Source organism: Trichosurus vulpecula, chromosome 7 (genome assembly GCF_011100635.1).
Source record: "Trichosurus vulpecula isolate mTriVul1 chromosome 7, mTriVul1.pri, whole genome shotgun sequence".
Classification (NCBI taxonomy): Eukaryota; Metazoa; Chordata; class Mammalia; order Diprotodontia; family Phalangeridae; genus Trichosurus; species Trichosurus vulpecula.
In genome coordinates, this window is record NC_050579.1 from 137003455 (window position 1) to 137028588 (window position 25134).

At 36.4% G+C, this 25134-nt stretch overlaps 1 protein-coding gene across 2 annotated transcripts in view; it reads right to left on the minus strand.

The window, feature by feature from the left end:
- The window catches only part of NCOA7 (nuclear receptor coactivator 7), a 187613-nt gene that overhangs the window by 133991 nt on the left and 28488 nt on the right, over window positions 1-25134 (minus strand). For both annotated transcript variants that reach the window (XM_036767325.1, XM_036767324.1), the window contains exon 2: window positions 16578-16692. In XM_036767325.1, coding sequence (XP_036623220.1) covers window positions 16578-16627 — 50 coding nt within the window. In that variant the 5' untranslated portion in view covers window positions 16628-16692. The remainder of the gene's footprint in view (window positions 1-16577; window positions 16693-25134) is intronic.

Sequence of the window (25134 nt, forward strand, 5' to 3'; positions counted from 1 at the left end):
AAGAGCCTCAGCAAATAGCTCTGTTCTCTCTTTTTATGCACTCTTTAGCCATCATCAAACATCACCTGAGCAACCAGAAGTTAGGCTCCTACTATTGGCTCTGGTCTTAGCAACTCCCCTTAGGACCCTGAGGGCTTCATGCCCACATAGGCTTAGCACCTAGTAGGTAAGGGTTTGGGCTTGGGGCTTTGCACCTAGTAAGGCTCAAAGACATTTAAATAATTTGTCATTCTAAAACAGAAAAAAAAGTCCCAAATTAACTGATATTACAATGACATGACTAGATCTATTTCCAAAGATGATCAGGGGAAAAGGAAAAAAATCTATCTGTTCTAAAATATTTATAGCAGCTTTCTTTGTACTGGCAAACAACTGGGAATTTCAGGGATGTCCATCAATTGGGGAATGGCTGAACAAGTTGTATATGTATATGATAGTGATGGAATACTACTGTGCTATAAGAAATGATGAACTCAATGATCTTAGAAAAACATGGATAGATCTGCACAAAATAATGAAGAGTGAAATGAGCAGAACCAAGAGAACACTGTATACAGTAACAGCAATATTGTTTTAAAAACTTTGAGCAAATAAGTCATTCTATTATGAATTCCCAAATTAACTATAAAGGTCAGATGAAGGAAGATGTTATCTGCATCCAGAGAAAGAACTGATAAATAGATACATAGAATAATTTTATATATACATATATATGCATGCATATATATGTACACATATATGTGTATGTATACACACACACATATTTGTGTCTAATGGTAGCAATCTCTGGCAGGAATGAAAAAAAGGGAAAAAATTTACATGATAACTTTACTATATATTAAAAAGGAATAGCAAGTTGTACATAAGAGATTTGCAGTTTCATGTACAATCATCTTTTTTATTATACTATCTTATGGAAATGCTTATTTTATTTCAAAAATTAAAAATAAGTAAAATTTTTTTAAAAAGAATGTCATGTCAGAAGAAATATCTAGCAGTCATTTTTGACAGGAATAAAAAGTGCAGTAAATTCCCTGAGTTTGTATCATGTGAAGTACTAACTACCCATACTTCATGGATTCTTTCTTTACTTGTACAGGTGATTAAATTTTAAAAATTATCCCTCTTCAAATATCTATATTTGGCCCGTCATTCCTAACTGCTGAGATCTTTTTGTATCCTGATAGGCTGTAAGAGGACAATAAATCAGCTAATTCTCTCAGTCTTAGATCATCCAATAGTCTGATAATCTTGCCATGTCTTTAAGTCTTTAAGTTATAGAAGGTAAGGAGAAAGCACAGCTAACACAAAGAATGAAAAGAATCCATCCAAAATGAAAGAAAGATGAGATAGTTAGCCAGGAATCAGATGACTGGAAATCAAATTACTTAGGTAATAGGAGCTATACCATTCTTGTGGGTTTTATACAAAGTAAAGTTCAATTTTTCCTGAATATATGAAATACCATAAAACATCCTCAGTTTCCCTTCAGATTTGAGCTGAATCAATCAAATCAAATCAAACCACATCTTAGAAGTCACTTCTAACTAAACGGATGTAAGGAATGGATGGATAACGTAATACTTCATCAACGATGGAACTTATACAAAAAATATTTCTTCATGTTAAGGTTTTTAAAACATTTCATACCATTATCTTGTTCTATCGTAAGTTCGATCATATCTGTATTTTTTTGTAAATCTCTGTAAACTTGTAGAAGACCAGAGAGAGTGACTTTTATGTTATATTTTATTATAAAGAGTCAGGCTCAAGAAACGTTCAATAATTACATAATGATAACAAGATTACCTATCCATCCAGCCAGCGGAACACAAATGCAATTTTAACATTATCAAAATTAACTACAAAAAAGTCTCCTTGGAGAAAATAAACTGATATATAAAGTTTCCTTTATACTGACTACAAAATTTCAAAGCCTACTTTTACCACTTTGGTATATTTTTCCCCTTTCACCGTTAATATTCCACATTTGACATAAAGGTTACTGCCAAATAATCTATACAGAGGCAGCTTCATATCACACAATAAAAAATGGAAAGAGGAAGTAAGCATTAAGGGAGGAAAACTGTAAAATAGACTCAAGCTTGGTATAATTTCATATCCACTTTTCCCAAGAGAGAAATTTTTAATGGTGCATTTTGACCAAGCTTCCTCCCAATACCCAGGATCCATTAATAAAATTGGAAGTCCCTTTCATGATGGCAAGGAGTGCCATTACTATTTGATGACTAACACTAAAATATTTTTTTCTTTCTCCCAATGCAGACTGAAGAATCGAATTTTTTGAGAAAAAAATGAGGGACAAAGTCAAAAGGAAAGACTCAACATAATAGACAGAAGAGAAGGAAAAAATACAAGTTAAATGGAGGAAGAGTAATATAAGGGAGGAAGATAATTTTATATCTTGATTTAGAATAAAATGCTTCATTTAGCTATCTTTAACTGACACCAAAGCGAATCAAATGGGTAGCAACTTCTCAAATTTCTTCAAAATTATGGGATATTCTTTCTCGCAAAGGTAGACCCACCAGGTCAAAGCTACCTCTGCTGGTGCTTTTCTCTTTCAAATCCAGCATGTAATTCTTCATTTGCTGTCAAATCTATCATGATCCTGTCTTGGTGGGACTCACGTTAAATATTTACTGACTTGTCTCAGGCACTGTACTAGATAGGCAACCAATGGAAGAATGTACTTTACAATATGTACTTTAGTTAATTATGGGGAGAGTGCCCACTCTTTCTATAAGAATTTCACTTTTATTTTTCTGGTGAGTTTGGAGAGGGAGGGAGGTACATTTTTTCCCAATGAAATCAATGCCATCTTAAACTGAAGCAAATAATGGATTTCTTGTTATTGTGAAATGAAAGAATTTCTTGGCCCAGAGTTTACTTTTCTCATGTTTTTGGAGATTCTGAACCATGGATAACTAGCAAAGGCTTAAAAATGCACTTGACAAAAAGTATCTCAAGGCTTTGGTCCAAGTATGGAAGAAATGAGTCATGGGATCACACAATTTAAGACTGAAGAGGCCTTTAGAAATCATCTAGTCCAAGGGTTTTTAACCTGGGGTCTTGTGAATTTGGTTTTTTAAAATATTTTGATAATTATATTTTGATATAATTGATTTCCTGTGTAACACTATGTAGGACCTTTCATCCATGGAGGAGTTGCTAGTTTTATTTTGTGCATTTAAAAATATAACTCTGAGAAGAGGTTTAGGCTTTACCAGCATGCCAAAAGGGCCGATGATATGAACTTCTGATCCAGTCCAAACTCTTTAAGTTACAGATGAAGGAACTTGGGCTTAGAGAGGTTAAATGATTTGCTTAAAACCACCTACATAGTAAGTAATAGAGTTAATATTCATACCAACTCAGCTGATGTTTTCCCTAGCTGAAAAAAAAAAAAAGGATGAGCATATCGGCTTAAATTTTTTTTAAAATTATCTTTTATACATGCTTTTCTGTCTTTGACTTCTTCTTTGGGGGCCCTCTAGAGAGCTCTGGTAAAGAAGAGATTTCTCTTTAGGAAGGAACATTTTGGAGCATTTGTTCTTAAAGATGGTCCCTAACAACTCTAAAATTCCATGAGCTTAGTCTCTTTTTATAAAATTGCAAAGGAGAGAAAAAGCCAAGATGGGGAATGGGACTGCATTGTGTTGGACATTACCGTGAATGTGGAAGAAGACAAGAGTATTAGCTAGTTCATTTTCTTGTGTCAAGAATTTGTGGTCTTCTACTGCCTAATATAGAGATAAATCATTAGGACTGCAGATCATAGAAAAATAAGCTCATTGTTTATTTTGGGAAGTTGGTTTTATAGCAACTAGTATAGGGATTCTTAATCTCTGTGTGTGAGTGCGTGTGTGTGAAATGACCCTTTTTGGCAGTCTGGTAGAATAATTTTTATATGCATAAAAATACATAGGATTATAAAGGAAACTAATTATATTGAAATAAAGATATAATTTTTTTCCTATCTAAGTTCACAGGTGCCCTGAAACCCATCCAAAGATTCATTCTGGGTCCATGGAGCCAGGTTAAGAATCACTATGCTAAGCAGCACTGAAGCCTTGGAATCAGGAAAATTTGAATTCTAATACTATCTCTGGCACTTTAAAAATGTGTGACAATAAAGGAAGTCACTTAAACTCTCTGAGTCCAAGGCAAGTAAGATTGAAAATTATAGAAAGAAGTGATACCTCTATAATAAGATCTATAAATTGTTCTTAAAGAAATGAGTTGAGGTGGTTTGAATAAAACGAATTCAGGAGCAATTATTTTCAAAATGAAATAGCCTTACAATCTAACTTTCACTATTCACCAAGAACCCTTCATCTAGAATAGCATCATATCAAATTTTAAAAAAATGCATTCTTAACAAGTAAAGCAAGACATCAAGACACTAAAGTGTTAATAGCTCAATGTTTATGTTCCTTTTCCCACCTCTTGTCGCTAGAAAAAGTTAACAATTTCCTGGAAACCTAGACTGTATCCAAACTTGACCTTGGAGATTTTCCCTGACAATAAATTACACGCTCTGTGTAAACAGTTTCCTTATGAACTGCCTGCTTCTAATTCAATCAACCCAAAGGGAAACATGAGCAGTAAACAAAATTAAGAGTTCATGCAAGAGTCTCATCATTCTAACTGGCAATCAGTAATAATTTTCTAAAAAGACACCAACAGTTTTTCCATGGGAAATAGTTTTAGAAGAGAGCTAGTTTACTTTTGCTCACTAATCACATGGTTTAGCACTGCGAAAGTTAGTACTGAGAAAATTTAAGACTGAAAGAAAATGTTTATACTTCTACTTTACAAAAGCTATTTTAAGGATTTTCAAGCAGTTCTGATGAATGGGAACATTTCCAAGAAAAACAGAATTTCATAATATTTTAGGTAGACCAGAGGTAGGGCTCATTGTTAAAAAATCAATTTTCATTAAAATTCTTTTTCGTACTAGTTATCAAATGTTCACAGAATTTTTTCTACTTCATCACATTCAGGTGATATATTTAGTATCATGTCCTAAGGTCACTCTGTTCAATCAGTGAAAGTAATAATATAGGCTAGACAACTGATTAATCTCATTTTATTTATTTTACTATGTCAAGTATCTTTCAGTAGAGGGGACATTGCTGGTGAAGAATTATCTCTACCTTTGTAAATATCAACCTTTCTGTAATTTTTTTCTTTCCATAATTTTCAATCTTACTTGCCTTGCACTCAGAGAGTTTAAATGACTTTCTTATTGTCACACATTTTTAAAGTGCCAGAAATAGAATTCAAATCTTCCTGATTCCAAGTTCAGCACTCTATACATGGTGAGATTGTGCCTCAATCTTATTTTTTAATTTTAATTTATTTAAAACAAAAGTATTTTTTTTGGAAGGGGGGAAGGCAGGGCATTTGGGGTTAAGTGACTTGCCCAAGGTCACACAGCTAGTGTGTCAAGTGTCTGAGGCTGGATTTAAACTAAGGTCCTCCTGACTCCAGGGCCAGTGCTCTACTCCCTGTGCCACCTAGGCACTCCAGAACAAAAGCATTTTTAAAAGTCTTTGCAATACTCAATGCAATTTAACAAGTACTTATTAAAAGCCCACTAAATGCAAGGCTGTTTCAAGGAACGATATCCGTATCAATGACGCTTTGCATGGTCAGGAGAACTAACATTACTTTTAGACACAAAATGGAAGGTGTTGTATATTTACAACTTTTTCACTGATTATATTTTCTTTTATATAGGGTATTTCAAAAGTTTTAGTGCTGTTTAAAGCTACTTAGGCTTAAAATTGCATAATAGTACAAATGATAGTTGAAATGAAAAGAAATAATATACTGGTTAAAATACAAATTTAAAGGTATGCAAGAGGCAATATTTAAGAGCTCTTGAAGAAGGAAAGATTAAAAAAGAATAAAGATAGAAACTAATGATACATGTGCTTGATTTCTTATCTGTACGAAATCTTTTGCAGGATGGTCTTCATACTCATGAAGAGTATCCTTAATGAAAACATGAGAACAGAATAGGCAAACTTTCACAGATGATTTCCTACTTCTTTATGGTCACACAACTGCTTGAGAGGAGCAAAGGAGCCTGCCATTTTACTGATTTCAGAAAAAGTATTTCTAAAGTATGCTGCCTACACTCTCTGGATATCCTCTTCATCCTCCTTCCACCAGAAGTTAGACTCCACCCTTGGGACTGTGGGCTCCAAAAGGTGAACCTTGTCTTATTCTGCCAGGGGCCCAGGCCACCATGCACTTCTCAGCCATTACCAAACCCTACTGCCTCCTTTCCCACTGCCCTCTTTCCAAATCTATGTGTAGTTTTCCCTCACTAGGGGGGTAAGTTTGAAGGAGAACATTATCTTGCTTGCTTGTATTTACATCCCCATTGTATAGAACCATGCCTGATAAATTGTAAGCACTTAAATGCTTTTGTAGTTATTCATTTATTCGAACCTAATGCAACTTTGAAGGCTCTTTTTGAACAGATGTTTTCACGTGTTAAAATTACATAATTCTGTCATATATACAACTAAGAAAATATATTTTTCAATTTTTCACTCAATATTGCCATCTAGCAAGGTATAAAATGTTCCTTAGTGTTACGTATGATGATGTCCAGTGTAGATTTCAAACAAGAGAAGAATTGTCTATTGATAACAAGTTTCTCCAAGTGCTCCTTTTCATGGATGACGTTATACTAATTTCATTGAGATCACTATAAAGTCTCCCTAGTGAAATCTACAACAATATAAAAAAATGGACTAAACATTTTCACTGAAAATATAAGACAATGAAAAATATTTATTACTCAAACTATGACACACAAATAGAAAAACAACCCCATAAGTTAGTCCATCAAAACACAGGGTGTCCCAAAAGTCTTTAAGCTTTAATAGCTTAAAATGACACTAAGCCTTTTAGGACTCTTTGTATCTATCATGGATACTGCACTGCAGATGGACAGGGAGTTGGGCCCATCACTGAATAGTATGAATTTGGGCTGGATTGCTTTTGTGAAAATAATCGGCGCTTCCCAAATGCTTGTTGTGGCAAAAGTCTATCTTTTTAACATTAATATTTTCACATAGTTGCTATACAGATTTTAATTACAGGATACCATGATCCAAGGAGAATAAAAATTACAAAAGTAATCAATGGAGACTTGTTGTGGGAGGATACTGGAGCCTATTAACAAATGACTACTGTGTATGAGAAGTGGTATAAAAGAAAACAGAGAATATGTATGATTTGAAAGGGGGTTGGGTTAATCATGTATGGAGAATTTAGACTCAAAATTGACAGACAGCCCTGGAACTACAGATATAATTAAAGAAGAAGGAAAAAAAAACACAGAGTAAGGCTTTCATTCCATGGGTTAGATCTTCTGCGGAAAATTTACAGAAAAATATAGATAAGGATTACATAGGATGAGGAGTTAAACTCTATACAGGTAAAAGAAATACATTATTGAAATCACATATTTGTGATTTCATTAGAGTAGAAAATTCCTATTAAATAAATTCTTTGAGTGCAGGAACTGTATTATTTCATCTTTATATCTCCCTTAATGATAGAACTGAAGGTTTAGTAGCTATGGGCTGAGCAGAAAGTGGGGTCTCAGGTAGCGTCTCAAGCAGTGAGCAATTCTCTCTTCTCCTCTCTTCCTCCCTTACCTAAGAGAAACTCTTTTGGAAGTGGGTATGATCAAGTTGGTCCTCAGAGTGAGAATTCTGAAACTTAGTCACCTGAGTATGTGCAGTACATGCAGTGTGTGTTACTTTAGCACCATCTTTGAAGACGTAGTTAGTATAAACTGTAAGTTGCCCAGCCGTTCTGATTGAATGTGATTAATTGTAGACAAGTTGGCAAATTTAAGTATGTATTCACCTTCTGGCCATCCCAGATGATTAGATATATGGTACATGTGAACAGGCAGCAGCCAATGCAGATCCCAGCATGGAGGGAGCACCAATCAAGTCAAATCAAAAGTAGATAGGTGGTTTTGTAGATAGAGTGCGAGACTTGGAGTCAGGAAGACCTAAGTTCAAATCTAGCCTTAGACACTTATAAGCTGTGTGACACTAGGGAAGGCACTTCACTTATCTCAGTTTTGTCATCTGTAAAATGGGGAAAATAGTAACACCCACCTCACAGGACTGTTGTGAGCATCAAACAAGATAACATATGTAAACTGTTCTGCAAACTATCAATCAGTATATAAATGCAAATATCATTTTTTATTACTGATACAAATAATAATAAGCTCCTACTATGTGAGTCAGGTACTGTGCTAAGTTCTGGTGATACAAAGAAAGGCAAAAGCCAGTCCCTGCTCTCAAAGACAGCTGCATGCTGAACCTTACTTTGCAGAAATATGGGGAATGGGGAAGGGAGTCTTGGGAACGAGTGTGCATCAGGACTGCTCCAGAGACAGCTGAGCCCTACATGTGTAGTAGTTGAAGTAAGAGAGACCTTTGGCTACAGGGCCAGCCCTCACAATGGCAATACTGAGGACTATGGTAAAACCCATATAAATAAAATATCTGAGTTGGCTCAGTTCTCAGTCTTCAGTAGTTAGCCGAAGGGGAAGGGGAAGGGGAAGGTCAGGGATAAGCTCTTTAAGAATAAGAAGTGTCTCATTCTTTGTATTTATATCCAGAGTGCCTAGCATAGTGTCTGACATAGAGTAAATAAATGCTTGTTGAATGGGAATAAGCTGACAAGATTCAGTAACCAGATGAAGAACTAGATTCAGGAACTAAGGAGAGGACCGTGCATTTGAGTCTACTATGATGCTTAACACCTAGCATGTACTTGGTATCTACTAAGTGATTAAGGTTTTCCAAAAATAACTGAATTATGATGAATGGTAATAAGAGTCTCATTAACACCAAACTATATATAGATACTGAATTAAATTAGTGTGCCGTTTTGCTTCTCTTCAGCTTTTAAAACGGATGAGACAAATTGATTAATGGAAAAATGGTTGACAAGTCTTAACAATTTATGAAAAATTTCATGCAGAGTTATCAGGTGTGCAAAGGAATGGTTATGGTTTGGTGATACAAGCCCTAGAATCAAGTCAGACAGAAGTGAAATTAGGCAATCAATAAATCAACCAGCATTTATTAAGCAACAACTATGTGCCAGTCTCTGTGTTAGGTGCTAGGGATACAAGTACAAAGAATGAAACAATCCCTATTCACAAAAGAGCTTATATTCTAATAGAGGAGATAATTATACACCATAAATATAAAGTGAATAAACACAAAGCAGTTAAATACAAACAAGGTAGTTTGGGGAGGAGGCACTAACATTGGGAGAAGGAGGGGTCAGTAAAAACTTAAGGCAGAAGATAGTGCATAGGTTTCATCTTACAGGAAAAATAGGAATGTCCAATGAGGCTGGAAGGATAGTTTGTGGCTAAGTTAGGAAAGGCTTTAAAAACAGAGGAGTTTATATTTCATATTAGAGGCAAAAGAATTAAATAGGCAAGACTGCAGCCCACTAAATAGTTTTCTGACACCTTTCATTAGCTTCTGGGGAAAGATCCACTCTTTTAACAATATGAAGGACAATTATATATCTCTGTGTGTGTGTGTGTGTGTATGTATGTATATATATGCATGTACACATGTATTTTAGTTTCAGTTTTACTTTTATCCTTAACAAATACCAAATAAAAGGAACATTTCCATATACACTGTATAAGAGAAGATTGTACACGAAACTGAATCCCCATAATGTTGTCTATTTTTCTTTTAAAGTATATAATAAATGCTATATGCATTTTTCATGAAATTGTTGTTAGTTTGAATTTATTCCTTTGAAAATTTCACCTTCTTTGACCATTTATTTATTGAGTAATGGATCTTGTTCAAATAAATTTGAATGAGTTCCTTATATAGCTTGGATATGAGGCCTTTATCAATGAAACTTGTTGGAAAGATTTTCCCCCCATTTTTTCCCTTTTAATTTAACTTCATTGGTTTTGTTCATGTGAAATTCTTTAATTTTATGTAATAAAATTGTCCATTTCATCTTCTGTGATTCTCTCTATTCATTCTTGGGCATGGACAGATAAATGTTCATATGTCATCCCAGTCACTGTCTTTTACATTCATTATCAGAGCACAGGCATGATGAGGAAAGAGTTATAGAAAATAACAGGATTCTGTCTTCTACATAGAGGTCTCCCTAGATCAAGAAAAAGACATGTCCATGAGAGCCACTGTTGTCTTCTTTACTCATACTACTGATCAGTAAGGGAGGAGGCAGCATAGTACAAAGGAAAGAACACTGAAGACCTTCATTCAAATCCCACCTTGGATATTTATTGCCTCTGTGACACTGTCAAGAGGACTTTGCCTCCTTGGGCCTTAGTTTCTTCTTCTGTAAAAATTAAGAGACTAGACTAGATGGCTTCTGAGATTCCTTTCAGTTCCAGATTTATGAGCCTATCCTGGTCATTGTCTTTCCAAGTTTTTAAAACAAGTTGATGCTTTGCAGTGCAAAGTTATTCTCTACAAGTCTTCCTTTCTACTACAAGACTTTGTTTTTAGATGAGAGTGGAGACTATGACTAACCAAAGAATCTGATTGTCCATGCTCTATAGCCTTTGTTTGAAGATTGATGGAAGCCCGTGAATATTTACTGAGTTAAATGAGCTGGTAATCATTAAAGTACAGGCAGTTGCCAGATTACAAATGGTTTGTGTTCCAAAAGTTCCTATGTTAAGTCAGAGGTTTTAAATTCTGAAAGCATTTTCCATAAAAAGTTATCTATGGTAGCTATATTGCCAAACTATCCTACAAATGCACATTTAACCAAAAATATGAATAAAGAATCATATGATCATTAGAGGTGGCATGGTATAGCGGATAGAGAACTGGCATCAAAGTTAGGGAGACCTGTATTCAAGTCCTACTTCTCACACATCCTAGTTGTACAAGTTTGGGTAAATCACTTAACCTCTTAGTGCCCTAGCATCTCTTCCTTAGTATTCTTTTTTCTAAATTAAACAAACAACAAATCAAATGAACATTTCCAAGCACACAGTATAATAAAAAGAAGACTGTACATGAAAGTCTGAGTCTCTTTACAGCTTGCATCTTTTAAAATATATAATAAATTTAACATATAATTTTCAAAATTCTGATTGGGGTTCTTTCTAGCCTTTTGTGTCCATCATAAAAATGTTTCAATTACTGTTTTTTCTCTCCTTTTTCATGCTGTTCTGGGGACTACTTATCTCTACCCTTCCTTTTCCTCCCATTTCCCATACAAATTTTAAAAAAATTGAAATACATAACAAATATGCACAGTAAAGCAAAATAAATTCCAGCACTGGCCATGCCCAAAAAGGTATGCCTCATTCTACATCTTGAGTCCAGCACTCCTCTGTCAAGAGGTGGACTTTTTCATTGATCTTCTGGAATCATGGTTGGTCACTGTTTTGTCTTTCAAAGTTCTTTTTCTTTACAAAGTTGTTGTTATTGTATAAGTTGTTCCCCTGGTTCTGCCTACTTCATTCTGTATCTGAGTGGGCTCTTTTCTCAGTTTTCAGTAGTTTCTTTGAAACTGTCCTTTTTGTTATTTCTTATGGCTCAATAATATTCCATTGAATTCATATGATATGATTTGTTTTGTCACTCCCCAACTGATGGAAACCCCCTTAGTTTCCAGTCCTTTGCAAAAAAAAAAAAAGCTGCTATAAATATTTTTGTATGTAACAGATCCTTTTCATCTTCCTTTGATCTCTCTAGGGTCTAGTTCTAAGCAACTCTCTAAGACTATAATTTAGAGAGGTGACGATGGCTTGCATGGAAAGAGGGAATTCTCTCACCCAAGATTTTCCTATACTAATAAAATCAGAGACCTAGTTCTATCCCTATAGTAGAATCAGAGACTACCGGAAGCATAGAATCATAGTTTTGTAATAATTCAACCCATATGTTCAATTTGTAATAAGAAACAAGTACACTGAAAATAATAAAAATAACGATGGCAGCCAACATTGATATAGCACGTACTATGGGTCAGGCACTGTGCCAAGTGCTTTACAAATATCTCTCCCGTTCCTCACAACAACCCTGAGAGGTAGGGTCTATTATTATTCCCATTTGGCAATTGAGAACATTGAGGCAAACAAAGGCTAAAAGGCTTGCCCAAGGTCACACATATAGTAAGTGTCTAAGGCAAAACATGAACTCAAGTCTTCCAGACTCTAGGCCCAGTGCTCTATCTACTGCACCACCTAGTTTCCTGAGGATGTTGAAGATTAAGTGACATGAATTAGGTAAACTGTATGTAACAAGGTATTAGAACAGGAAAAGAGACAGGTGGCAAATTATCCATGACAATCCTTCTTTCCCTGCCACACAGAGGACTATTTCTAAACTAGCTTGAAAGATGAATGAGGCTGCTCTTACTATGAAATTTAAATAAAATATCATTAATATACTTCTTTAGGGGCTTAATTTTTGGATACTTAAGTTAGTGCAAAGAAGAGGCAACCATACATAGTCATACAGTGTTGACTAAACTATATGCCACACTAGTTCGCAAAAACAAAACAAAACAGTGGTTACTTGGGGAAGTGAGTTGAGATGTTATGGAGTCATCAAAAGTGATTTTCAAGGTTTCATTTCATTGAATGGGAAAGCCTATAGACTACATAAGCAAACAAAAATCCCTGCAGTGGTTTCAGATCAAGATTGTGGGGAGAGGCAGTGTATCTGGCCAGATCTTAGAGGCTGATCTGGTTTTAATACTAACTTGGTTTCAAGGAGAGTTTGTAATTTACAATTCTAAGGGGAAATTGTGATTGCTTGAATTAGGTAGGTCTTAGTCTTTGGCCTGACTTTACATTCTAGCACTCAGGCAGCCAGTTCTAGAGGCTTTCTGGTCTCTACTTTCAGAGAGCAACTTTCCAGTAGGCTGGCTGGGTGCTGACAGTTCCCCTTTAAGTTCATTTCTGTTTATTTATCAGAAAGCATTTCAGCCTTGAAGCTGGCTTCTTAACTGGTTTTCATGGCTCTTTCTCCCCTCCCACCCTGCCTTTTTTTCTGTATTACTTCACTATGGTAGTAGTTAAAATATCGATCTCCTTTTCTCTGAGATCATCTTCTTGTCACTTACACCCTCGACTTACTGTTTTCATAGCTTCAATAAAGACTATTTTTATTTTGTCCTCATGTTCTAGGACCATCACTAGGAAGGTATTCGTATTGCTTTTTTTAAAAAAATGAAAGGCAAGTAGGCAAAATTGGACAACTTTGTTCACCATTTATTTTTTTTCACTATCCCTCTTCCTATACTTAATATAGTGTGAGCTATTCTGCAGTTAGAGTTCAGATTTATAGGCATGATGTTCATATCAATTCAAAAGGCATTTATTCGCTACCAGACAAATGCAAGGTATGTGCTAGCACTGGGGAAACACAAATAAATATAAGAATCTGCCTTCTTCCTTGAGAGGAGTTTACATTTCATTCAGGGTGGTGACAGACATAACATGTATATAACACATATAAGCATAATATATGGTGATTTGAATAATGATCAAACATTAACAAGGTGAGGGGTTGATAGCTACAGGGTTGTCTTTAAGGCAGACAAGGATTCTGAGAGGGAGGATTGAGTAGGGAAATATATTCCAGACTTGCAGAATGGGCCTATGGAAATGTACAGAAGCAGATTAGCTAACAGGCTAGTTTGAGTTTCTAGTTGGAGAATAGCTAACACACTAGTTTGGCTGGGGAGTAAATAGTGTGATATTAGACTGACAGGTTAGGCCAGAGTCAGGCTGCGACTTAAATCCTAGTTTGAGGAATTTGTATTTTATTGCCTTGAGGCAATAGGGAACTACTGAAGGTTTTTGATTGAGGAGTGACACTGTAAAGGCTGTTCTTTAAGAAGATTAATTTGGCAGGGGAGTGAATCAAAGAGGGCAGAGATACTAAGCAGGGAGCCCATTTGGGAAACTCTTACAACAGGCTAGGTGAGAAGTAATGAGGGCTGAAGTAGGGTAGTGGCTATGTATGGAGAAAGACATAGAGGCAGGCAAGAAATGCTATCCAGGTGGAATTGCTATGACTTGGTGTAGCAGCAATTTAGATTTGAAGATCTTTCCCACCCATTAATAGGCCATGTGACCTGCTTGTGTCACAGGAAGTCTAAGTCACATGGGATGGGAGGAGCTTCCTGACAGGAAAAGGAAGTTATGTCACAGGAAATGCTGAGAGAGAGAGTGATAGAGAGAAAGAAATTATGGCTGCCAATGACCCTTGTGACTGTTAGAACTGAGGTAACGAAAGTCGACCTCTGATAGCTGAACAGACTGTGACGCCTGTACTGTGAGTTTGTTTTTGGGAAGACCCCAGCAGGGGTCTGAGGGGTCTGGGGATGGCGAGGCTCCATGCTGTGACACTATGTATTGGATGCTTCATTGCTGTGATGAACTGGGCAGATGGCTTATGGGAGCTGGTTCTCTGGTATCTGAACAAATGGTTTACTTCTCCTACCTTCTGTGTGGACAGTCTTGTATACTTTGTGATAGAGAACCATTATCATCTACGTTGTTACTATTGTCTTACTGATACACCTGGCAAATGATGGATTGTGGGAGAAGGAAGAGTCAAAAATAATTCTAGGTTGCTAACTTGGGTGACTAGGATGATAGAGTGCCCACGTTTTTAGGGTAAAGTTAGTTCTGTTTTGGACGTGTTAAGCCTGACGGTGAGATTTCCCTCAGGTTATTGGTCATGTGGGTTAGGGTTTAGAAGAGTGAATAGAACTTCCTGTCTGTATTTGGGAGTGTCTTTGTAGACATACTTGAACCCATAGACTCAAGAAGCAGAGGTAGAGAGGAAAGAGAAGAGGGTCCAGGATAAAGCACTCGAATACTCCCCTAGTGAGGAAGTGTGCTTCATTGCGTGTTTTGGAGATGCATACTGCTATAACTTAAGGAGTTTAATTATCATCCATCATTTCACTTCTGATTTAAAGGAGAGTTAAATTAAAAATGAAATAAAGAAGAGACCCTTAAATAAATTTTTAAAAATCTATCAAAATAAAAATCTCTTTGCTTGCTCTGCATCTCATCATATATAGATATAGATATATAGATGTATACACATACACACATATACATACAATACATGCATACATATGTGTATGTGTGTATATGTATGTATGTGTATATATTATATATAGAGAGATAAAATTTAACTTTTAGCACAAGGTTCATGTCTCTCAGCCTCACTTTGTCTTTGATTACTCTTACCTGCAGAGTAAGAAGGTATTATGACCCCCTAGTACAACATGTCTATTGTTATGGACCATTTTATTTATACTGTCTGATTCTATCTTCATCTCTGAAGCCTGACATGTTCCAGGTACCATTCCTGATTTCTATTTTCTATTTTCTCCCAACAAATCTTTTTCCTTTCCTTCCATGATTGTATTGATAATATCTTAAGAGAAAAATTCCTTTTTTCAGAGATCAACTTTATTTCTCCATAATCTATATTGAAGGTTTATTATTCCCAACTGTAGTTTTTCTTTCTATTTTTATAAACTATGGTCTATTAATTTCTGACAAAAAAAATTTAAAAGGAAACCTCTATTTTCATTTTTATTTTGCAACGAAATGATACTCTGCTTAAATTGGGCAGAAATTGACAACATCTCAAGTCTGAAAGCATATAAAAAAAGCATATAAAACAGAGGACATTTGGTATGTTTTCAAAACATTAAAATGCAACCTACTCTAGAATTTCATCTAGAAAGATAGTAGTATGCATTTGTGTTCTGTGTTCTCAGGATGTGTTCTGAAAACATTTAGAATTGTCAGGTGATTCCCAGCTGTTTTCCATAACATGATGATACAATAAAATACATTTAAATCTATAAATCATAATTTCAAGCTAGTAATACAGACAGCGTGATTTTCTGTTCCTCAAAGCAACTGTGTTCCATTTTGTCTTTGTATATCCAGCACCTAACACATAATACCTTGCATGTAGTATGTATTTAATAAATGCTTGCTGAACTGTATATACCCAACAAGTGTATATTAGAAGTTAAAGTCATTCCATCTACCTATGAAAATGATCATAACAGATCCCTTGGAGCTGACAAGCAGTAGCCACTAGGTCACAGATTTTCAGTATTGTAGTTGCAGCTTAACTGACTAAGCTATAGAGGAGGAGGAGCTAGGCACTTAAAACTTAAAATTCAAGGTAGGTTGCTAACTGTGGGATTCAAAAGCAATTTGTGGTTCAATTCACAATGACAGCTGAATTCTCTAAGTAACAATGATAATAGGTCTGGAAAATTTGACAAAGGCAAAAAGAGTAGGAGATGAAATCAAATGCAAGTGAGAAAAATGCTGAAGGAAACTTATTTAACTCCACCTAGTGGGTTACCTGCTGTGCTTATTACAGTTTTGAAATATGATATACCCAGTAATAGTGGAGGACAAAGTACACTCAACCGATTTTTTTCAATCACTGAAATAATTGTGTAGAACACATGCTTACCGAGCAAAATAGCCTTGTCTCCGCTCTTTCTTCTCTTCCTTGGTGTCCATGGTACCCGGTCAAAAGTGCAAAGTGAGTATTTGGGGAAGTCCTTTTTAATCAGTGCTTCATATCCCTGGAGAAATAAAAAAAAAAAAACCAACAACACAGCAGTAAATGAATGAGCTCATAACTGCCAATGTCAAGAACAAAGCGGTGTAAATCCCATGACAAGTATAACCTTTAACCAGGAAATACAGGTTGTATGGTGCAGATACAAAGTGTTAACTCCATGTAAAATACAAATTTTGTTAGGAGGAATTAAACTATTAAGTAAAGTAGCCTATGTGAAAATAAGTGAAAGGATTTTTCTTATGGCAAAAGAATTGTTTCAAAAATTGGTCACAATAACAACTGTCAATTTGTATTGATTCTTTTCAATTTAGAATTTAAACCCTGCTTTTACTAGCACACTTAATGTCTACAATGCATTTTTATCTCATAACAAGTACAAAGAAAGAACAGTACATACAATGATTGATAGGGGTATACGCTTTCCCCAGGAACCAAATAAATAAAATCAGTATTACCTTTGATCATTAGACTACCCACAAATGCAAATACCAAACATCAATTTTCAAAATATGATGCAGTGGGGAAAGCATTATCTTTGGAGTCAGAGCATGTGACTTCAGATTCTGCCTCTTCCATTTTACTAGTTGTGAGTCCTTTGGCAAGTCATTTAATTTCTTAGGTTCTACATCTGTAAAAGGAGGGAGTTGGACTAGATTACTTCTAAGGTCTCCCTTCCAGCTATGTAGCTACGAACCTAGAATGAAAAGTAGGGTAGGGACTCAGGAAGGGAAACCTGATATATCCATTCTGTAAAAGGCTTTGGTTTTTGCTAACCCGAATTCATTCTAAGGCATCTCGTAAAGAAGAACTTTGGAAGGTTGTCACCACATTCTTCTTCCTGCTTTCATCATGTGACTCTGCTGCTTCAAAATCATCAATGACTCCCCTATGCCTAACGCATCATGTCTAAACATTTCTGCCTAGCATTTCAGGCCCTATGTGATCTGGTCCCAAACATACCATAAATTCATTCTTTAACTCATTCAACAAGTAATCATTGAGTGGCCTACTATGTGAAAGACATGATGCTAGGTGCCAGCATCATGAGACAAAGATTTTTAAGTCCTTGACTTGAAGGAACTTATAATGTAGTAGACTTGTACACAAAACAGCTACTAACAAGGCAACCATATGAGTAGTACAATTAGACCTTATAAAGTAGGAGTCAAGAGGAGGGAAGGTTTATATCTTGTTGTGGGAATTAGGAAAGACTTCATTAACAAGGTGCCTTTTGCATTAAAACTGCAAACCCTTTGATCTAGCAATAGCACTATGAGGTCTGTATTCTAGAGATCAATAAAAAAGGGGAAAGGACATACATGTACAAAACTATAGCATCTCTTTTTGTGGTGGCCAAGAATTGGAAATTGAGGGGAGGTCCATCAATTGGAAAATGGCTAAACAAGTTGTGGTATATGAATGTAATGGAACAGTATTGTTCTATAAGATATGATGAGCAGAAGGACTTCAGAAAAACCTGGAGAAACTTACATGAACTGATGCTGAGTGAAGTGAGCAGAACCAGAAGAATATTGTATACAGTAGTAGCAAAATTATGTGATGGTCAACTTTGAGAGACTTAGCTCTTTGCAGCAATACAGTGATCTGAGACAACTCCAAAAGACTCATGATGGAGAAAGCTATCCACATCCAAAGAAAGAACTATGGAGTCTGAATACAGATAGAAGCATACTATTTTTTCTTTCTCATGGTTTTTCCCTTTTGTTCTGATTCTTCTTTCACAACATGACTAATGTGGAAATAATGTTTAATATGATTGTACCTGTATAGCCTGTATCAGATTGCATGCTGATAATAAATGGAGTGGGGGGTGGGGGCAGGGAGGAATTTGTAACTCAAAATCTTATAAAAGTGAATGTTGAAAACTAAAAAGAAAGAGAAAGAGAACAAGATGCTATTTGAGTTAGTATTATAAGGATATGGAAGGATTTGTTTAGGGAATGACAAAAAGGATAGGTTTTGATATAGACTAAGCATAGATTTCATGTAGATGAGCAGTGGGAGATATAGAAAAGTTAGGTCTAGATTGCTAATAGCAAACTAAAAAACCTGCTCTTTATGTTGTGAGCAACAGAAAAACACCGAAGGCTTTTAAGAAAGGGAGTAATATGATTAAGATTAATCTGTCATACAGAATGCAGCAGCACATATGTAAATGTGTGTGTGTGTTGAGTGGTGGGAGGCTGGAGACAGAGATGCTACTAATAAGTAGGCCACTGTAATAGTCTCAGCAAAATGTGATAAGGGCCTGAACTTAGATACTGGCAATGCAGATGATGAAGAGAATCCAGAAACACTATAAACCAAACTCATCTAAAGGAGAGTGACTGGAATTAATCAATCAATCAACACTTATTAACAAGTATCTATTATGTGCCAGGCACTGTGATAAGAATGTTAAGAAGACTGGAAATCATGCTGTACTGATACACATACACACACACACACACACACACACACACACACACACAAATATATGCTAAACTGATACGTATACACACATATATATGTATGTATGTATGTATATGTATGTTTATCAGTTTAAAGACCTAGGGATATTTAGACTGGAAAAGAGACAGTTTTGGAGGGGAAGAGTATGATGGCGGTATTTAATTTTTTGAAGGGGCAGTGAAGTGGCGAAGTAGATAGAGTGCTAGGCCTGGAGTCAGGAAGACCTGAGTCCAAATTGGCCTCAGACATGTGACCCTGGGCAAGTTACTTAATCCGGTTTGCCTCAGTTTCCTCATCTGTAAAATGAGCTGGAGGAGGAAATGGCAAACTGCTCCAGTATCTTTGCCAAGAAAACCCCAAAAGGTCACAAAGAGTTGGCCATGACTGAAAACAGCAATATGTCTAAGACGGATAAAACTTGTGCTTGGTCCCAGAGCAAAGCTAAGATCATTGGGTAGAAATAACAGAAAGATGAATTTTGTACCATCCTTTCCTCCTGGATACTCTCTCCTTTCTGAGTTTTTGTGACACTACTCTCTCTCCCAGTTTTCCCTCCTATCTGTCTAAATCTTTCCTTTTCAGCCTCCTTTGCTAGTTCATCATCCATATCATGACTCCTAACTGGGGTTGTCCTCCAAGGTTCTAAGTCCTCATACTCTTCTCTTCCTATGCACTCTTTTTTGATGAACTCATCAACTCCCATGGGTTTAATTATAATCTCTCTGCCAGTGCCTCACAGATGCATCCAGTCCCAGTGTAAATAGGATGTGTGGAGTGGCCACTAACGGTGCAGTGTCTCACACCTTTCACTGGGGCATGCAGACACCTACTCATTTTATGGGCTGGTTTATTCACTCTAACCTGCCCTCACCCTGGCAGGTCCGGATCATCATGTGGTGACTTTCTAATTCTCTAGGATCCTAGAGGTTTTCCTGCTGAGGGGAAACACTGCTCTTACTCACTAATCTAGTACTGAGCCCTCACAAATGCAATCCTATTTATACAAACAGCTACTTATAATCATGACACTTTTAGATCTTAAACATAATTATTTAGTTAATAATAAGGTAAAAGAAATATTATCACAGGTACCCACATGTTAAGGTGGATGCATAAGTAATAAAAACATCACAATACACATGTAAACCGGGGTCACATTATTCCATTAATGCACTCTATGTCTAAGGGGAGAATGTGCATATACTTAGAGAAATCTGCTAAAAAGAACAGGAATAAGGAAATGTCACATTTAAGGTAAGTCACAAATGTGGAACTGTAAACTTTGATGTCCTCTTTCTATATCAAAAACTGGCTGTAAAAGTTCCTTTTGGGGAATTTTTTTTAAGCAAGAGCAATTGTTCAATAAGTTGTAAAAATTCTTCCACTGATGAACTGTGCTATACTTGACTAACACCTCACTTAGGCATGATGTCTCAGCCAAAATATTCCATTCAGGGGAGGACTTCCCTGATACTCTGCTTCCAAGTAGTTCCTCTGCATAGCAGGTCTACTCAACAGCAACTGTAGTACCTATCACCTCCAGCTTCAGGGTTAGCTGATATAATTCTGAAATCTGTCTTTTCACCTTTCTCTTACCTTTTAAAGTTTAGCCTCCCAAGTCCTCTCCATGAATAAAACCACCTTACCTTATAGTTAGTAACCAAATTCTCATTTTCTAACTATAATCAGATAAATTACATTTGTCCCATAATCGTGGGATATTTCTGACACCCATATCACCCTAGAATACTATGGTTTCTTGTGTTAAAAAAAATAAGCAATAATTTCCTCAGAACTGTTTCTTTCAGAACTCTGAGCAGACCTATGTCCGAAGATAGCTTTAACACAACAACAAATTGCTCCATAGAAAAGGACGATACATTATACCAGTTTCTCCTAAGGTTCACTTCTGCATTACCAATTGTATATTGGACATTGAAAACAATATGTCCCAAAGATATCTCAAATTCAAAATAGAAATAATTATCTTTATCCTCAAACCCACCCCTCTTTCAAACTTCACTATTTCCAGTGAAAGCAGCACTATTTTTCCAGACTCTCAGGTTCATAGCTATGGGATGATCCTCAACTCTCCCTCTCCTTCACAGTGCATATCCAATCAGTGGCCCAAACTTGATATTTCTGGGTCTATAATCTTGCTCATACAGTTATCATCTTACTCACCCCTTAGTTCAGGCCCTAATCACTTCTCACCTAGATTACTGCAATGGCCTCCTAATTGATTTTCCTGCTTAAGTCTCTCCCCATTGGAGTATATCTTCTACACTGCTATCACAATGATTTTCCCTATGCACAGATATGTCTCTACCACTCCCCTACTCAGAAAAATGCAATAATTTCCTTTTGCCTTTAAAATAAAATATAAACTCCTCTGTTTAATTTTCAAAACCCTTTATAATCTTACCCCAGATTATCTTTCTAGGCTCATTATACATTACTCCCTCTCTCATATTCTATGATATAGACATTGGCTTTCTCTCTGTTTCTCACATATAACACTCATCTTGTATCTTTATGTCTTTATAATAGTCACCTCTCATGCTTGGTAAGGATTCTTTCATAACTATTGCCTCAGAATCTCTTTCTTCCTTCAAGTTGTAGGTCAAGTACCACCTTTTACACAAAAACCTTCCTGGAAGTCCCCTACAGCTAGCCCCCTCCCTCTCGAACTATCTTGTAGTTTACTACTTTGTACTTAACTGCATATATTCTCTTTATATTTATTCTATACATGTTTCTTACTTATTATCTCTCCCATTAGAATATAAGCTTCTTGCCAAGTAGGGAGTTTCATTCACTTTATTTGTGCATTCAGAGACTAGCAGAGTGTGCCTAGCACACAGTAGCTACTTAATACTTATTAATTGATTAACTCTAAATTCAACTCATAATTTAAGTACAAAATGGCATATACAGTGACCTTACCTCACAAGTATTGTAATGAAGATTATTTTCTATACCACCAGAGGACTTAACTATCTGCATCCATGACACTGTTCAGAGAATACTTTTAGAAAAGAGCTTTTTAGATGCAAAGACACATCTCACAGATGGGTCAAATCAGTGCTGGTACATGACACATATAATGCTTTTTAAAAATTTAAACATCTGCCTTACCAGCCTAAATAGCGGCCAAACCTCTCCTGCCCCCAAATATATGGCTTATACAAAGTGCAAAGCATAATCCTGTATCAAAAAACCTAACAATAATGTAAACAACAAGGATGAAGAATAGTAATGATAAAAATGAAAGAAAAAAAGGAAAAATTTACTTAAATTAAAAGAAATATAAAATAAATTTCAAAATAAACAAATTTTATATCATACTTTTATGCAATTATTTTCAGTTTACACACACATACGTATATATATATATATATATATATATTTTTTTTTTTTTTACAGTGTCACCAATTTTGAACTTGAAAGAATCTTCAGGATCAAATCCAACCCCCCTCACTTTAGCAATGAGGAAAGTGAGGCCTAGAAAGTGATTTACCAAAGGTCAGAGTCTGAATTTGAACCAAGGTCCTCTGATGGCAAATCCCATGCTCTGTCTACTATGCTGTCTTTCCTTTTAAAGACTGTTTTAGGCATACAGACTAAACTCTGAGGCTGCCTTTATTTGAGCCAACACATATACTTCACCTATTCTTCTAGTATTTTTATATCCACTCAACCAGTCAGCTCTACAAACACTCAAAAGTACTTAAGATGTCCTTCACTTGTTTTCCGCAAAACATGTTTCTTAATACACAAATATAACTGCTATATTTAGATCTTGATCACACTGTAACTTGGACACCTAAGGAACAAAACAAAATGTGCCTGTAAGAACACCTTCTCCCATAGGATACTTAAGGCCCAATATGGCACCTTTTCATTTAAGGCTTCATTTGCATCCATGTTTGGGAGCAATATTCAAATTTCTGATCATCATTCAAGGGCAGAAATTTGAGTGGCTCCTTCAGTAAAAAAATAGGAAAACAAGCATACAACACACACACACACATATACACACACACGCACACATGCACACACACAGAGAATACTTTGAAAGATCTGTGATTTTGAAATGGCCACTCTTTCCACTGATGGAGATTACACCACCTTCTTAAGAGTTGTGGTATTCCCAAAATTTATGACCTGGTACCTAGCCTTCCGGTAATGAGCCTCTTTGAACTTAAGTTTGTCCTCAGAAGACAGATGATACACAGTTCATCCTGAGACCTTCTTATGCTCTACTAGCCTAGCGATCTGGAAGCCAGGTTTACCTCCACAGCTTAATTACATATTAGCATAAGACTTCAGTAGAAGACATACTTTATGAATAAATAAATATACACAATTAGGGGCGCACACTCAAAATTTTGTCATTAATTAGGTGAGTAATCAAAAAAGTTTGAAGGAGTAAAGGGACAGTGATACTTTTTATAACTATGGCTAAAGGGAACGTTCCTAACTAAATAAAGGATAACGGTGACCACAAAAGACAAAATGGGTTGATGATGTAAAATTGTAAAACTTTTGCAAGGAGAAAATCAATGTAGTTAGAATTAGAAAGGAAACTTTTTTTAAATAAAAGTTTAATACCCATGACTGGGCAGCTAGGTGGCACAGTAGATAGAATGCCAGCCCTGGAGTCAGAAAGACTCCTCTTCCTGAGTTCAAATCCAGCCATAGACACTTATTAGAAAACAAGTCATTTAACATTGTTTGCCTCAGTTCTTCATCTGTAGAGTGACTTGGAGAAGGAAACGGCAAACCACTCCAGTATCTCTGCCAAACCCTAAATGAAGTCGCAAAGAATTGGACATGACTGAAAAATGACTAAACAACAACAAAATCCAAGATATGTAAAGAATTGATACAAATATATAAAAATGAGAGTCATTTACCAATACTCAAATCCAGGAGGGGACTGGTGGTGATGCTAAATGAAGATCAGTTGAGAGGCAATGTGGCATAGTGGTATAAAGCTGACTTAAAAGCCAAGAAGTCCTAGCTAGATTTAAGTCCTATCTCTGCCAGATCCTGATTCTGTAATCCTAAGCTAGTCACTTAGCCAGTTATCACTTCAGAAGTCTAATGATGAAGCAATCTTTCCACCTCTAGGCAGAAAGGTGATCAATTAGAGGTACAAAATTAAATATACATTTTCAGACAGGGTCATTTACGTTGATTTGTTTTGCTTGAGTATACTAACTTGTTACCAAAGGGTGGCCTTTTATTTGGGATGAAGAATGGAGGAGTTAGCAAGTAGTAACAGAGGTGCCCCCTATATTAGGAAGGCAGAATTTATGATTTCAAAGAGAATCTCATATGTGCCTAAAAGGTCTGGAACTGCGGGATATAAGGAATTCTCTAGGCAGAAGGCAGGAGAACTAAAGCATGTATTTACACTCCACAATAACAAGCCCACAAACCAGCATCCCCATTTCGATATTTTCATCAAAAGCTTCCAGGCCCAATAAGTCCGCCTTTCAAGGGTAACCAGGAGGCCACAGAGAAGCGAGATGGTATAAGGCAAAATCGTATACATGCTTCCCCTCTACGGTAAGAAGATTACCCACTAGCCTCTAGTCAGCCCTGCTACCGGCAGCTCAGCTTCGGCTGTAGGCGTCTCTGGCTCCAACCGGAAAAGGAAAGGAGGATCTTCAAGCTGTCCTCTCCCCTCTTATAGAGTTTTTGACATCATCAAGCGCCGCCTGAACCACCAGGGCCGATTGGTTCTTGACTTGGCCCCTCCCCGTAGCCAGCCCCACGACTCATCACACAGGAAGCTCTCCGATCCCTGGCATGGTCGCTGGGCCTCCTGCCCCGGAAGAGCAAGCCCCAGCGTCCAGGGAAGCCCAACGAGGCAAGCTGAGTCATTCAAAGAAAACAAAGTCCATTCTGGCTACACCCCCTCCCAAAAAAAAAAAAGAGAGAGAGAGAAGGAAGGAAGGAA